The 14,706-nt window shown below is 42.1% G+C and overlaps 1 protein-coding gene across 1 annotated transcript; it reads right to left on the bottom strand.

The window, feature by feature from the left end:
- Positions 1 to 1,041: 1,041 nt before the first annotated feature.
- Positions 1,042 to 14,356, bottom strand: glis3 (GLIS family zinc finger 3). The gene is made up of 11 exons (XM_086053683.1): positions 14,303 to 14,356; positions 13,207 to 13,583; positions 11,142 to 11,280; positions 9,936 to 11,064; positions 6,251 to 6,412; positions 6,068 to 6,178; positions 4,433 to 4,571; positions 4,222 to 4,294; positions 2,678 to 2,811; positions 1,527 to 1,640; positions 1,042 to 1,455 (listed from the first exon to the last, which is right to left on the bottom strand). The coding sequence occupies exons 2-11, from the start codon at positions 13,502 to 13,504 to the stop codon at positions 1,367 to 1,369; spliced, it is 2,388 nt and encodes a 795-aa protein (XP_085909809.1). The 5' UTR covers positions 13,505 to 13,583; positions 14,303 to 14,356; the 3' UTR covers positions 1,042 to 1,366.
- Positions 14,357 to 14,706: the final 350 nt, after the last annotated feature.

Here is a 14,706-nt window from a genome sequence, read left to right as displayed (position 1 = left end):
TTTGGAAAAAGCGATTGTTGCTAAGCAACAAGCCAAACTCCTGCATGAATCAGGGCACACTTTTGCTGGAAGAAGTGTTCTCAAGTAAAACATTTTGTCCTTTCGATTTCTAGAAGAAGAAACAAACGAAAAAACACACACAGACCGCTGCGATGAGGGATGCCTGCCGGACTTGCAATTCTGCTTTACCACAGAAATGCCTTGTCAGTCATGTCCAGGTACTGCCGCCACTTATTCAGCCTGTAAAATGATTTCCATCACGAAAGTGGTTGATACCATTGTACCGTGTCGGGAGAGTTTCAAACTTCCCCGTAAAAAAAAGCAATGACATTTCAGGAAAGAACAGTGACATTTAGGGTATTTTTTTATTGCTATCAGATCTCGTAAACTTTGCAAATATGACCAGTTTACAAAAGTTAAACACATCTTTAAAACATGTCGAAATTAATTAACCTGGTAGCAGTGGTAGCCCATAAATAAATAAGGCCAGCAATCACAGCAGCTGTTATCATCAATTCAACTGAGTGGAAAGATAATTTCATTTTTAAATACAAAAAAATGTCCTTCTACTTTATACCATTTTATTGTTTGTTTTTTCCGGCACAGAATATGTCTAGGAACACTGCGGTGAAATGATAAGTCTATCTGTTACTATAGTTACTAATGTAAGCCTCCTGGGTGGGAGACGGAAATTGATGTACCAGATTTACAGACAAAAGTATTCTACATTCAAATACAGTGAGGTCCATAAGTATAAAGTACACATAGGGCTATATTTTCGTAAGTGTAGCATGACGAGCTGCGTAAATATGCACAGACACGGGTTGGACCGAGTTTTGGTACTTTCGTAGACGCATGCAAGCCGGCGCTTTTAAGGGAGGGCGGTTTGCGCCGTAGTAGATGTGAACACAGCCGACTTGATTTGCCGCCAATAGAAGCAGCCCCTCTCATTCACCTTAAAGAGGAAATCAACCCAAACATATTTTTGCATATGAACATATTCTTGAAAAAAATATGTTTGGGTTGACTTCCCCTTTAAAAGCGCAAAGGGCGCATTGATAGTCCTCGGTGGAAGAAGGATCTAATACTCTCTAGTACGGCGAGAAAAGTACACTTGTGAGAAACTGCAAGCAGACCTCCACGGGAGGATGATGTAAAGTTTTTCTGTTTTTTCTGTTCCTAAAGGAATGCATACTCCTAGTTGAAAGGGTTAAAGAGTAAAAACATTTATGGCAAAACGCGCAGCGGGTCACAGTGACCCTTAAATTGAACAAAGTATAGAAGTATTAACTACACATGATGTGTGCCATTGACGTATTACATCCAACAAATAGTGCAAAGTAAGGAATGCCACAAGTGGGCGGAGTCATCCCTCTGTGGGGTTGCGGCACACTTGGCTGACCTGGGGGTCCATCACATTGAAGAAGTCACCTCCTGACGTTTGGATGCCAAACTCTGAAAGGTGAATCCACACCGTTGAGAAGACTTGGAAAGTTGTGACGATAATGTCCACAGGCGTTCGTTACCTGTGTTGCAGGTCCTGCTGCCTCCGAAAGTGTCCACTTGTCTGAGGTGAGTGGACTCGGCAGGCGCTGACATCCCGTCGTAGGGAAAGAAAGACTTTATCCGCCCTGGGAGATCTACAAGCACCAAGGTAAGATCTTCACTTATCACACACTCAATTAGAACTCATATTCAATTTAATTAGAAACGTTTGAATCGCTTTAATGACTATTTCTTTGACTTTTTGGGGGAATCAATATCTCCCAAAACTCACCAATATTTGCAGGTGATTGTATCCTGGTGAAAATGTTCGTAGATTTTGAAAGAAAATTGCCCCTGGTGTCACATTCACCAATCGACATGAAAATGGGTGCACATGTCGATCATATTTTGACGCAGGAAAAAGTCTCAACCACCCATGGCCAAAACTGAAAAAGAAGTTGGCCATTTTGGCTTGAAGCAACCATTTTGGGTGAATTCTAGGGCTCGTACTCACACTCAATTGGACGAAGGCATACTAGACAGAAGGGCGATGCTAAATTGCCAAGCCTTTTAGCCTACGCCATCTCATGTGGGCAGAGCATGGCAACCAAGTTTGATGATCATTTTGAGAATCCTCAGAAATTTAAAACCAAATTTGCCCAATTGACCCCGCTCCCCAAAAAACACGGGCGACACTAAACCGCCAAAGCTTTTTTTGTGTAATGAGTGCACTTAAGGTTGATGATTGAAGAGTCACCATGAAAAAGAGGGTACGAGGGCCCTCGCGTCCCTTTTCATAGCTTTAATTACCCATTGTGATGCAAAGCCCTCCTTTTCTAACCCTGTTCTTATCGCAGTGGTGTAAAATGATTTTTTTTTTGTTTTTTATTTTCTTTTTACACCTCGCCTGTCAAACCTGTGCTAGATGGTGGGAGATGTTGTCTATTTAAAGGTACAGAGACACTCCGTTCTCATATACGTGCCCTCCACCTGCCTCACTTCATCATCATCATTAAGATATGCCGCTATGTGACAATAATCTGCTCAAAACAGATTGTCAAACCGCCACCCACACATCCGCTAATGAGCTCTTCACATGCCAAACTTGCCCTTTCGATTTTTCTTTGGCAGCGTGCCATCGTCTTGTTTTCAAAGGCTGAGGAATGCGCTGCTGATGAGCTCCCACTAGTACCTGGGCTGTGGTCTGCTGCCGATTCTTGGCTCCGACCGGGCTGCACAGATGCGCCAATGGGATGATGCGGGAGGTGTGAGATTGGCGGGCAGGGGTCGATGCAGAAGATCTGGCCAGGGGGATGATCGACAAACCTGAAACATCACAGAGTTGCGTACGTCAATACGCATGAATGCGTCAATCCATTTTCTACACTGCTTTTCTGGTTACTTTTCTGGAGCTAGAGCCTAGCCATACTGACTTTAGGCGCGAAGCAGAGTAAACCCTAAACTGGTCGCCACCTAAATTGAGTGCCTTGCGTTTGACGTGGGTTCTAGGTAAACGTTCACCCAGCTTCACTTTGCGGTCATTGGGACAGTGTAATGAGGGGTTCAGTTTGAAAACGTTTTGCGCAAAAGTCTTATGACGGTATAAGCAATTCATCCATATTTATTTTTCATGCCGGTTATCCTGTTCTGGGTCGCAGGCATCTGGAGCCTATCCCGGCTAACTTTGGGTGACTGGCAGACTACGTCCTGGACTGGTCGCCAGTCAATCACAGAGCGCATTTAGAGCTAGACAACCATTTACACATTTACAATAATGTTACTCAAGTAAAAGTAAAAACTAAGTATTCTGTGACAAAAACGACTCAAGCACTGAGTCATTTGGGAGTCACTTCAGAGTTTTTATTCTTTATATACTTGCCACTTTTGAAAACTGGAGACTATGTGCGATCATGTGACTTCCTGGCTTTGTTTGATCGGTCAAATGTGTCCAAATGTTTTTCTGACAATTCACAAAGTCTGGATAAGAACCAAGTGATCCTACAAAAAGAGTAAAGAAAACACCAAACAAAGATTTTACAATTGATTTAACCTCTAAAATTACTCCCAGCACAGGCCTCCCTCTCCCTCTGGAGTTTGAATGGTATTTCTTTTCCTCTTTTACATTTTATGATTCACTTATCAAATACCTCGGCCGCTCCTTTCAGTGGCTATAGCATCCATTAACGGCGCCTAGTTTTGACCAATGAGGCGAGGCGAGCTCTGCTTTTACGGGCTGATTGTCTACCCAGAATCCTGCAGTGCGGGTTGGGGCCTACCGCTGCTTTGAGAACAATCACAGCCAGTGAGGAGCCGTGAAGCATCTGGCCGCTCTTGAGCAGGAATCCTTTACTACAGCCTTTGGAAGTGCTTGAAAAGAAGAGAATTTGGGTTCTCGCATATTCCCAAATTGTTTTTGTTTTGAAGTGAAAGAAATACTAATGTTCAAATTGGAAACATATCTAGAAAATGGAGGGATGATGAAATTATACATTTTATTTATTTTTCAGGAAAAAGATGTAATCTTGTTATTTATCTACATTTATTTAATTAGTTAGAATTTACCGTTATATTCATTCATCTTTGTTAACTGGATCTTATTACAATTGCTAGTGAGTTTGCAGCCCCCAGCCTACTCTATTTTAGTTATCTAAAATATTCTTTTCATATAATACATCTATTTGGTGCATTTCATGAAAATAATTGTCATAAAATGCTATTTAAAGAACATGCCATTACCTGTGATTGTCTTGCAGGGTGCACATAAGAGCCAAGTGAGGATTGTGGGGGGAGTTTCCTCCCTGTGGAGTAGCTGATGGGGGGGAAAAAAAGGACGACATACACTTAGAGTGCTACCAACTGCAGCGTAAGTCTAATGGATTGTGCATAGTGTATAAATATCTGCTTGGAATATGTGGGATCCCCCCCCCCCCCACATGTTTTTACATACTTGAGTATGGCTCTCGAGACGTTGTGGAGGACGCTATCAAGGTGTCTCTCCTGGCTGGTGGGGAGAGGCTAGGGTGCAGATGGTGGATGGTTAAACAGTCTGTCAGAGACTCCTGTGTCACATCAGCTGTGGATTTCATCTGAGGAAACGACACAAATTGGACATACAACAGTACCGTTACTAAAAGCACTTACAATGGATATGAACAGACCACACTCCCATGTTCAAATGCCAGGGTTTGTGAGGTAATAATAAATGAGACAAATATACATCTTTTCAAAACTTTTTGAACCATTAATAAGGTCTAAAACTTGTACATCTCAGTTGAAATATAAAGGAAATCATCTCGAGAGGGGAAGTAAAAATATATAACAGAGATAATGTGGTTGCATTAGTGTGCGCACCCTTGGATAACTGGGGATGTGGCTAGCTAGCTAGCTAACTAGCTAACTAGATAGATAGATAGATAGATAGATAGATAGATAGATAGATAGATAGATAGATAGATAGATAGATAGATAGATAGATAGATAGATAGATAGATAGATGGATAGATAGATAGATAGATAGATAGAAAGATAGAAAGATGGATAAATGGATAGATAGTTAGATGGATTAGTCACCAAAGAAGATATTTAGTTTGAAGTGTCTGAACTTTTTGTAGGGTGACATTAATATTAGATCCGACTTCATTATTATGACATTATGGATTAATTAAACAAAAGTTACTAATTAAACAGGCTATTATGCGGGGAGCTTGTCAAACACAGAGATTGCATCTATGGTGATAAAAAGAGTAATTTACGACCTGCTGGCTCTGTTAACATTTCGTAGGTGGATGTTTAAACAGAGAAGCATTTGATATTTACCACAACACGTTCAAAGAAAATGTGCAATTTTTGGTTGCTAAGGTAAAGTTTCTTAACAGTGTTGGATACAGAGAGCATAATATTTATAAGCCACTCTGCCACAACATCATTAACACGATATAGTGAAATCAACAGTATAGCTTTTATTTTCCAGTCATTAACTGGATCCTAAAAGCAACATAGAAGTCATGACCTTTTGTTTGTTTTATGTGAGCAAAAATATTGCGCATGTACCTGACAGATGTGTGTTGGTGTATTGATTATTCCAACAATGAATGTTTAGACTGTGTTTATACTATTTGTTACAATGGAGGTGTGACCAACATGAAAGCCAGCGGGCTGTCAATAGGTGAACAAAGAGCACTTGTAAAACTGTAATAATTCACAAGGCGTTGATTTAATTAGACTGCAGGTCTACCCATTGTGCCCAATTCCCATTTTCCATAATTGTATCATTCCATATACGTAATTAAAAAATAGGTGATAAGTTCAGTGTCGGATTAAAAAAAAAAAAAAATTATCTTTTGGTCACAGCATTACTTATTATGGAAATTTGATTTTTTGAAATTCGTCACTTGCACGGAACAAATTCATTCTGTATCTCAAGGCACAAATACTTTTTTTTATCGGAGCACGATGTACTTTTTAGATGGTACGACATTATAATTAATTGCAGGCCACCAAGCTACAGCTCAGGCACCCCAAGGATTCCGGGGACTTCTGTTCGAGGACCCCTGATTTAACGCATACACCCTGCTCCCTATACCTTTTTCCGTAGCTGTCTCTCCGCAGTCGAATGGGACTTGACGTGCTTCCTCAAAGAGCTGGGATCAGTGTAGCGTTTTGCACAGCCCGGCACTTGGCACGCGTACGGCTTCTAAACACACATACCAAAATCTGATTGGAAATTTTGTCATGACACAGAACCTGTTGGAAACGCGCCACTCACTGTATCTAGGTGGGTACGTTGGTGCTTGGCTCTGTCGCTGGAGTTGCTGAAGGCCTTTAAGCATCCCGGATGCTGGCACGAGTACGGCTTCTCCCCCGTGTGGCTGCGCAGGTGGATCTTTAGGTTTTCCAGGCGGGAGAAGGCCTTCTTGCAGCCCTTGAACTGTGAGAAAAGAAAAGAAAAGAAATGAAAAGGAAGAGTGCAGCTTTAATCATGCCGCGGTATTTCTCTTGCATACATTTTTTAAAAATGATAGTTTCACAGAGAAAGACCTCTCGCCTCTTTTGTCCTCCTTTGAGAGGAACTGAAAGATGTGCTCGGTGGAACTCACCACAACACAGCCTGCTTGGCCTTGATGTGTGGGTGGAAATGCAAATTATTTAAAAAAAAAAAAAAAAAAAAAGCTTAAAAAGACGAAATTTATGTAGTCTCCTATAATCACTGAAGCATAAAAACAAGCCGTAATCGCTCAACACTATCTTTCTCATAAAGCATCACATTTAGTACGTGCTTATAATGAGAGTTTGATATGCAGTGGACTGACTCTTCATTGCTTTTTTTTTAAGCATAATGATGTGAAGCTTTCAGTTCTGATGCTGTAACATCATACACATTGAGCACTCATCATTTCTTCTTCGCGCATCACAGTGTGAGGTGGTCAGATGTTACTAATGTTCTTGGATGTTTCATGTCAATTTAAAACTCCAAATCATCACATTGCAACATTTGTTCAAATGTGTGTACTTTGTTCTTGGTACTATTGAGCTGCCAGCAGGGAGCAGTGTTTATACACATGGCGGTGTGCTGTCTACATTTTCAGTCCAAATAGTTACACATTATCATCTTTTACAAATGCACTTACCAAGATACAACATTAACGCAGTGAGATCCAATAGAGCTGTATCAAAAAATCTGCCTTGACAAATAAAAAAAACAACAACAATACACACACACTACATTTAGAAGTCGTCCAAAAACATACACGTTAAACATTGAAGGCTCTGAATTGTCCGTATTGGTGTGAATTTGAGCGTGAATTCCATTTGTACCCTGGGATTGAGTGGTGACCAGTCCAGATTGAGTGGTGACCAGTCCAGAGTGTACCCTGCCTGTGAATCCCAATTATAGTGAGAGGTATGTTAAACCCTGGACCAATCGTAGGGCGCGCATTAACAAACATTCACACCTATTGACAATTTAAAATCTTTAATGAACTTAAATTGACTTTTGTAGAAGCTGTGCTCACCCTGGACTTGTTGACATCTGATCACAGGGCACATATAGACAAACAACCAGTCACATTCACTCCTAGGGTTAATTTAGTCACTGAATCTAAAATACATTTTCGAGAAAGAAGGGCAACAGTCAGGGCACATGTTGACAAAAACACATCTCTGTATGAGCTAGTATGAAAAAAGTATCTTAACAGACACGGGATGATACTAAGATTTTTTATTATTTTTTTTTGTAATGTCATGCCAACTCGATGAGCGCATAGCTCAAATATGCGACTCAGCAAAGTTTTTCAATTCCAAGCCCAGACATTTACTCTGTCTTCCTGTTCGCAGGGGGTTGGAATGTCCTCCCCGTTTAGGCCTGATGGGGAAAATACACAGAGCGTGTCGTATTTTGTTATTGTGTAGATTCCTCACATACTCTCACCACCGTGTCATTTGTTATTCACTAACTGTACTCCTTCGCTCTTCACATATTTGGAAATAATGGAGGTACTTCATTAAGAACCTCTACAGTACAGTAGTCTATTCTTACAAAAGTTAACAGCATTTGGCCTGTCTTAACAAGTACTTTTTCCATCGCGTTTTAGTTAAGATTGATGCTGTCCTGTCGTGAGACATTGTAATAAAATATGAAAGAAAATTATATAATGGGCCAATGTTTACAGAGGTATGTTTATTATTGGGTCAATCAAAAGTGAGACTTATTTTCCTTGTAAAGTGGGTTTGAAGTGTGTGACAGGGATATTTTAATTAGTTCTGTCAAACGATTAAAATCTTTTAACTAATTAATCGCAAAAGTTTCCATAATTAATCGTGATTAATCTTATTTGTCAACTACAATTTTTGACAAAGCTTGGAACCGATATTTACTTGAGTAAAATTTGGGAATTAATATGAAAAAAAAAATAAAAGTATATTTTGATCAAAAGACTTCTTATAGCTTTTTTTTGAAATCCTTGAATACGATGCTCTTCCTGTAAAATACAACTGTTGTACCATACACCAAAGACGTACAACTAACATAGTGTTTGAATTTGGCTTTGCAAAGTGCACAAATTATTTTGGATTTCTCCAAAGAGCCGTCGAGCAACTTTTTAAAGTAAAACTACGTAAAAGTCCGTCTTTGTGACAGTGACTCTCCACCAAATTTGGCTGCAAAGTGAGCAAAGGGTAGTGCCACAGGAAGTCAATAAAACGGAGTTAACTGAGTTAATTTTTTTCAATGCGTTATGAAATGTAAATTAATCTCCATAGTTAAGGCTTTAACTTTGACAGCTCTAATTTTAATGCTTTAAAAAAACAAATCAAGAAAAAAAACAAAGATAGTCCAAACTCCCGGTATATGCGGTTCAAACCTCTTATATATCATTGTGACATTCACAAATAGTTGAGCCAGTCCAGGATTATCTTCACAAACAGCATCAAACACGTGGCGAATACCATGGCAGGTACAAGTTCGGGCTTGTCCTTTACGTTCGCGATTTATGTTCACGGTGTAACAAGAGCGGGCTCCATTGTTCCCCACTTCTTCTACTTTCCGTATCAGGCACCTGTCACTCATTCCCCAACACAAACAGCTGAGCTGCTGGCATAGCCTCGCATGAGATTTGGAACATTTTAACATGTACCCAACACAATCAAGGTTTGCCAATAATGTGCAGGGAAGCACTGCAGTCTTGATGTCACCTATAAGTAAGTATAAATCAAACAGTGACAGAGACAAGCGGTAGAAATGCGACAATTTGCACACCACCCATGGCAACAGCAGCAGCTCGGAGCAATAAGTGAATATTTTCTCACAAAAGCTCGCCCGCCGCTACGCACGCTGTTAATAATTGACTCGTTGATGGCGGACACATGAAGCGTGTCTTGGCCAGAGTTGTGCATTAGTCGTCTGCGTCCTATGTAATTTCCCAGTGGGAGTGAGCGAAAAGAAACGGATGGGGAGGGAGGTAAGGAATGCAATGTGAAAGTCTCGACAATGGTAATTATTTCATGGCACATATAAGGAAACATCAAGAGAAAAGTTTGCAGCATATCTGAATGAACTCAATCAGCCAGAATGGCATTCAGTCGAGTGCAACCAAGGTTGAACTGAGAAAAAGTAAAAAAAAAAAACCCAAACCCACAGACACACAAAATAAGTGTTTGTGTTTGTTTGTTAGCGGGCTACTGTTCTGGTTCCAGAAGGAGAGATTGTATTGATGTGTTTTGAATGGATGATCTATGACATTTGGATTTGGAATGGACTGCTCAGTGCCTTACTCCAGGTGCTTGACCAAATTTTCTGCATTTTATGCATGACCAAGCGTTGTGGACCCTCATGTCACCACATTGAAGACTCCTGTGATTGACTGGCAACTCGAACCAAAATCAGATGCGATCCAGTTACCCAGTGACCCTAATGAAGACGAGAGCTATAGGAAATTCATGGACGGACGGTTTACCGTGCACTTGTTGGGCTTCTCTCCCGAATGGACCCTCATGTGAATCAAAAGCTTGTAACGGGCATTGAAAGGTTTGCGGTTCCGAGGACAGCCCGCCCAGTAGCATGTGAAGTCCTCGGCCTTCCTCTGGTCCACGTGTAGCTTTTCAATGTGCTTCACCAGCTCGTCCTTTTGGTCATAGACTGCACTGCAGTCCATCCACAAGCAACAGTGGGCGCCATAATCCTCCGTTTCGCCCTCTTCTTCCTCCAGCATTGGAATCTGGGGTAAAAAGCCGAGGCCGTGCCGGGGTGGAACCACGGGACCTTGGTTGAAAGTCTCTTGAGTCCTTATTTTGTGGTGACTTCTGGGAATGTGAATGTGGCGGTGGGAGTGGTAGGGCGGTGGAGGTCCCTGAGGAATAATACCTTCTTCGCCTGGCATTGGGGCTGACTGTAGCTGCAGGGTTGGTCCGTTGTTGGTCTCTTCTTGACATGATTTGGAAATCTTTCCCAGTGCCCCAACTTCCTTTGAATTTGGAAGGCACTGTTGTTCCACCGCCATGTTAGCCATCCGACTCTCCAGAGCGCCACCCTCTTCCGGGACCTTCTTGCCACTGCACTCTCCCAGTGGAATCGAAGCTTGTAAAGACTCTGGCACGGCGTAAGGATGAACCTGGGGGATGTAAGAGCCCCTCACACCCAGGAAGTGACCATAGCCCTCGGACTGGACAGGCGAGATTGTAGGGTGGGAGATTGGTGAGCTATTGATATAAGCCACAAGCGAAGTAGGCGAGGTGCGTATGATGGAGTTGAAATCAATGCCCATCACGTCCGACAAAGGCGACATGGAAAGCGCTCTCTTTTTTGCGTTATGCTGTCTGGGGCTACCGGCATCACCCGTGAAAAGGTACGAGGGCAGGGAGGCCGACGTGCTCGTGCCGCCAGAGGCCTCTGCGCTAGACATAGCCGTGCCGAGCGGGAGGCCGAGTTGCTCGGCGCCCTCGCTGGCCAGGGTGGAACACGGCGCCTGGCCCAGCGGGGGAAGGACGCGGTAGCCAAACGGCCAGTCGCTTCGGCCGCTAAACATTGACTGGGTTTCGAAAAGACTGAGGGTGGTGGATGCCAGGGATTCTCTGGACAGCACCGACCTGAAACAAAAATGTGGTTACACACTTTAGCTTCGCTTGTATGCTTAATGAGGCTTACTAGTGATATGGTCGCCCACCTGGCATCAAGAGGCGGGAGATAAGGTGCGACATCGTGATGATTACAAGGGATGACTGACATCGGAACGCTGGTTACCGTGAGGTTCGAACCGGCAGGGTGTCCCGGGACTTCAGTGACAGGTCTGGAACCACCGCTACCTGCGGGACAAAAGGTCTCAGAACGAATACAGAGTTCATATGGAAATCGAGCTACACACATACCGAGAATCGAGCCAAATTTGAGCCTTGTGATCAAAGTCAGCAAAGGCCCGATTGTCGACCGCCTCTAATACTCTATATTATCTTGAGTGTTTTTCTGCCCTGATCTTCTTGGAAAACGGTCGGAACCAACTATGGTATCGCACGATCAGAGCAGTAAAAATCTACAAATACTGCTACCTGGGCCAAATGTGAGCATTTCCCTCCCTTGTGATCAACCTCAACAAAGGCCCGATTGTCTCTGAAATATTCTCCCGAGTGATTATGCTGTGGTGTGGGATAAGAGTGATTTTTCTTCCCCTATCTGCTCGGAATACACTCAGGATGCCCTTTGGCACCTGCTTTTTGTCACAGGTAAAGTCTTGGTGCTATGGCAAACATACAGTCGTCACAGTCTGTGTGTTATTGGTGGTGTTAAATAATATACCACATACGATAAAAGTAGAGAACACACAGTGATTTTTTTTAAACCTCAACGTGTGTGGGGTGTTTTAATGTTTCAAAAATCAGTTAAGGTGTTCAAAATTGGTACATATATACTGTACTCCACATATTTTTTGTGCTATATGCTCTGCAGGATTACAGAGGTGCTAGAAGTGGGTTACACCCATGGATTGACCCGAATTAAACACTAGACTCTGCTCGGAGAACGTTAACCACCAGACCTCCAAACAAACCTAAATCATACGTGTTTGTTTTTAGCTACGGAATTTCCCTTGACAACCTGAGCAGGCGCAGACACCTACAGCTCTGTTAATCACTAATGAGCGCTTCGGCTCGTTCCGCCTTCCCCTCCAGGAAAACTTACTTTAGGGACCAACTTCATGCTTGGTTAATTATCAATATAAAAAAAAAAAAAAAAAAAAGGGGCCGAAAGGTCGGACGAGATGACCGCATGGGAGAGCAAGGTGAGAAGTAGGTGGCGGTTGATTACATATTTCAACCTGAAGTATGTAATGTGTGGAGACTTCAGGTGAGGTGAGGTGAGGCAGGTTGAGAGAAGTAAAGGGACATTTTTTTTTTTAAACCTGCTCACGACTTCATCTGCGTGGTGCTGATGTTGGTTTATCAATGTGGAGGCAGGCGATAGGAATATTTTTTTTTTCTTAACTACTCAAGATGCCCAACATGGCTCACCACACAAATAACGATATATCCACTAAAAATCATCAGTCTTTTGCTCCAAACTTGGTGTTGACCACACACATAAGGAATTATGATAGTAAAAATTGAGCAGGTTAACCATTTAGAATATTCGGCCAGACATTTTTTGGAGCAGATTGAAGAAGAAATATCACTCTAAATGCAATCCACACCACGGGTTATCCACCCAGGATAATCTATAGCACACCACACACATAACGATATCCCCACCGACAATTATAAATCCTCAGCCCAAAACTTGTTGTTGACCACACACATAAGGATTCTCCATGTTGAAAATTGAGTTTAACATTTACAATAAATGGTCATACCGTTTTTTGAGCAGATCGGGGTGGTAAAATCACTCTTAACAACCCAAGCATCGCAAGATAATCATTCAAGAAATCCAATTATTGTTCCTTTGCCGATATAGATCACAACGGAGGAAATTATTACATATTAGAAAGGTTTAACATTCATGAAAGCCTGCCCTGACCATTTTCAGAGAAGATCTGGGGGAAAAAAAATCACTTGTAACATATCCCACAAACCACAGGATAATCCCTCAGACTAATCTTTCCGAGACATCCGATAATCGCACCTTTTCTGACATTAATCACAAGGGAGAGAAAATGCTCGAATTTGGCCCGATTGTCGTAATGTGTGTGCCCACTTTAGGATTAGGATTGTTCAGATTTGGATGAGGTCTGCCTCAGTAGTTACCTTTGTTGGAAGGGCCTCCTGGAATGTTCGCGTCTTGCTGGAGCAGCGATGCCGTCGGCTTGATGTCCTGCTTCCCATTTGTCAACACCTTCCTGTGGAGGCTCAGGCTCGGCAGGGTCACGGGGCCGCCGTTCCGTTTCCCGCTGCTCATTTTGTTTGCGCCCGAGAAGGGAAGACCGCCCCACTGAGGGGAAGTCATGGGCACCTTGACGGACTGGGACCGGTGCCCTCTCATCTTCCCCAGCGGCGAGGACACGCCACATGGCGACGCCAAGAGCTGGCAGCCCTTTCCACTCATGGCCAAGGCCGAGTGCTCAGCGGGAGCTCATGTGGATCCGCCGTCTTCTAGGTTAGGCATGCTGCTTTTTGGCTCAATCCTGCCACGTGAAGAAGAAGAATGAACCGGAAAAGGAAAAAATAATATTACATCAGCTCGGTTGACTAAATATATATCAATTCAAAAGATGCGAGCAAATCGAATCGTTCCACTTTGGAACATATCGAGATAAGTATGGAATTGTCTTTTATTGGAGGGATAATATATCTAAAGTACTGGCAAGTTTCAAATGAATGTAAAATGACAACAAAAAAGTAATCATCATACACTCTCGAACTGAGCCTTACCATATGGAATCAAATCTTAATCCCACTGAGTCGAACCGTATCGAATCGTTCCACTTTCAAATCAAACCATCCTTGAATCATTTCACACCCCACGTCTCAAAAACCGTGTCGAATCATCTTTTGTGGAGAGTTGCCCCCTAATATATATATATATATATATATATATATATATATATATATATATATATATATATATATATATATATATATATGTATATATGTATTCTGTATTTTGTAAAATAATGACAAGAAACTCATTGCAGCATACCCTCTAGAACTGATCCTTACTGTGTCGCAGCGAATCATATCCCCACTGAATCGAACCAATTGAATTGTTATACTTTAAAAATGAACACCATGCATTGAAATACATAAGGAATCAGATTTTTTGGGGAGAGATGCACTCCCACACCTTCTGGATGAGATCGATTGTATACTGTATGACTAATAGTGCTGAGAAGAGTTAACTCACTTGGTGTTGTTGTTGTTGTGGCTGTTCCCCACGGTGACATGTCGCCTCCGCTCCGAGTGCAAAGTGAGCAACGGCAGTGGTGCAACAGGCACCGTGTTGGGATGGGTGGGTTGCGCAAATCTCAGCGTCACGCTTCTGTCTCCAGTAACTTTTTTTTCCCTCCATGTGAACTAGTAATGTGAACGTTGGAGATTTTTTCTTCACTTTGAAAAATGTTGATGCTCTTTTTGTGCACACAAATGCACTTTTCGAAATGACATATTAAAGCAAAAAAAAATAGCAGAACAAGTGCCACATGTTGTAATAAAAAAGCAACCTTTTGCAAATATGAAGTAATAATATCCTACCTTTAATTACTTTATCCTCCTAATATTGGTATTTAATATTTCCATCCATTATCGATA

This window comes from Filicampus tigris, chromosome 15, assembly GCF_054856515.1.
Source record: "Filicampus tigris isolate MCC_2025a chromosome 15, RoL_Ftig_1.0, whole genome shotgun sequence".
Taxonomy (NCBI): domain Eukaryota; kingdom Metazoa; phylum Chordata; class Actinopteri; order Syngnathiformes; family Syngnathidae; genus Filicampus; species Filicampus tigris.
The sequence above is the reverse complement of the archived record's forward strand: the minus strand, read 5'-3'. Positions and strand labels throughout refer to the sequence as shown.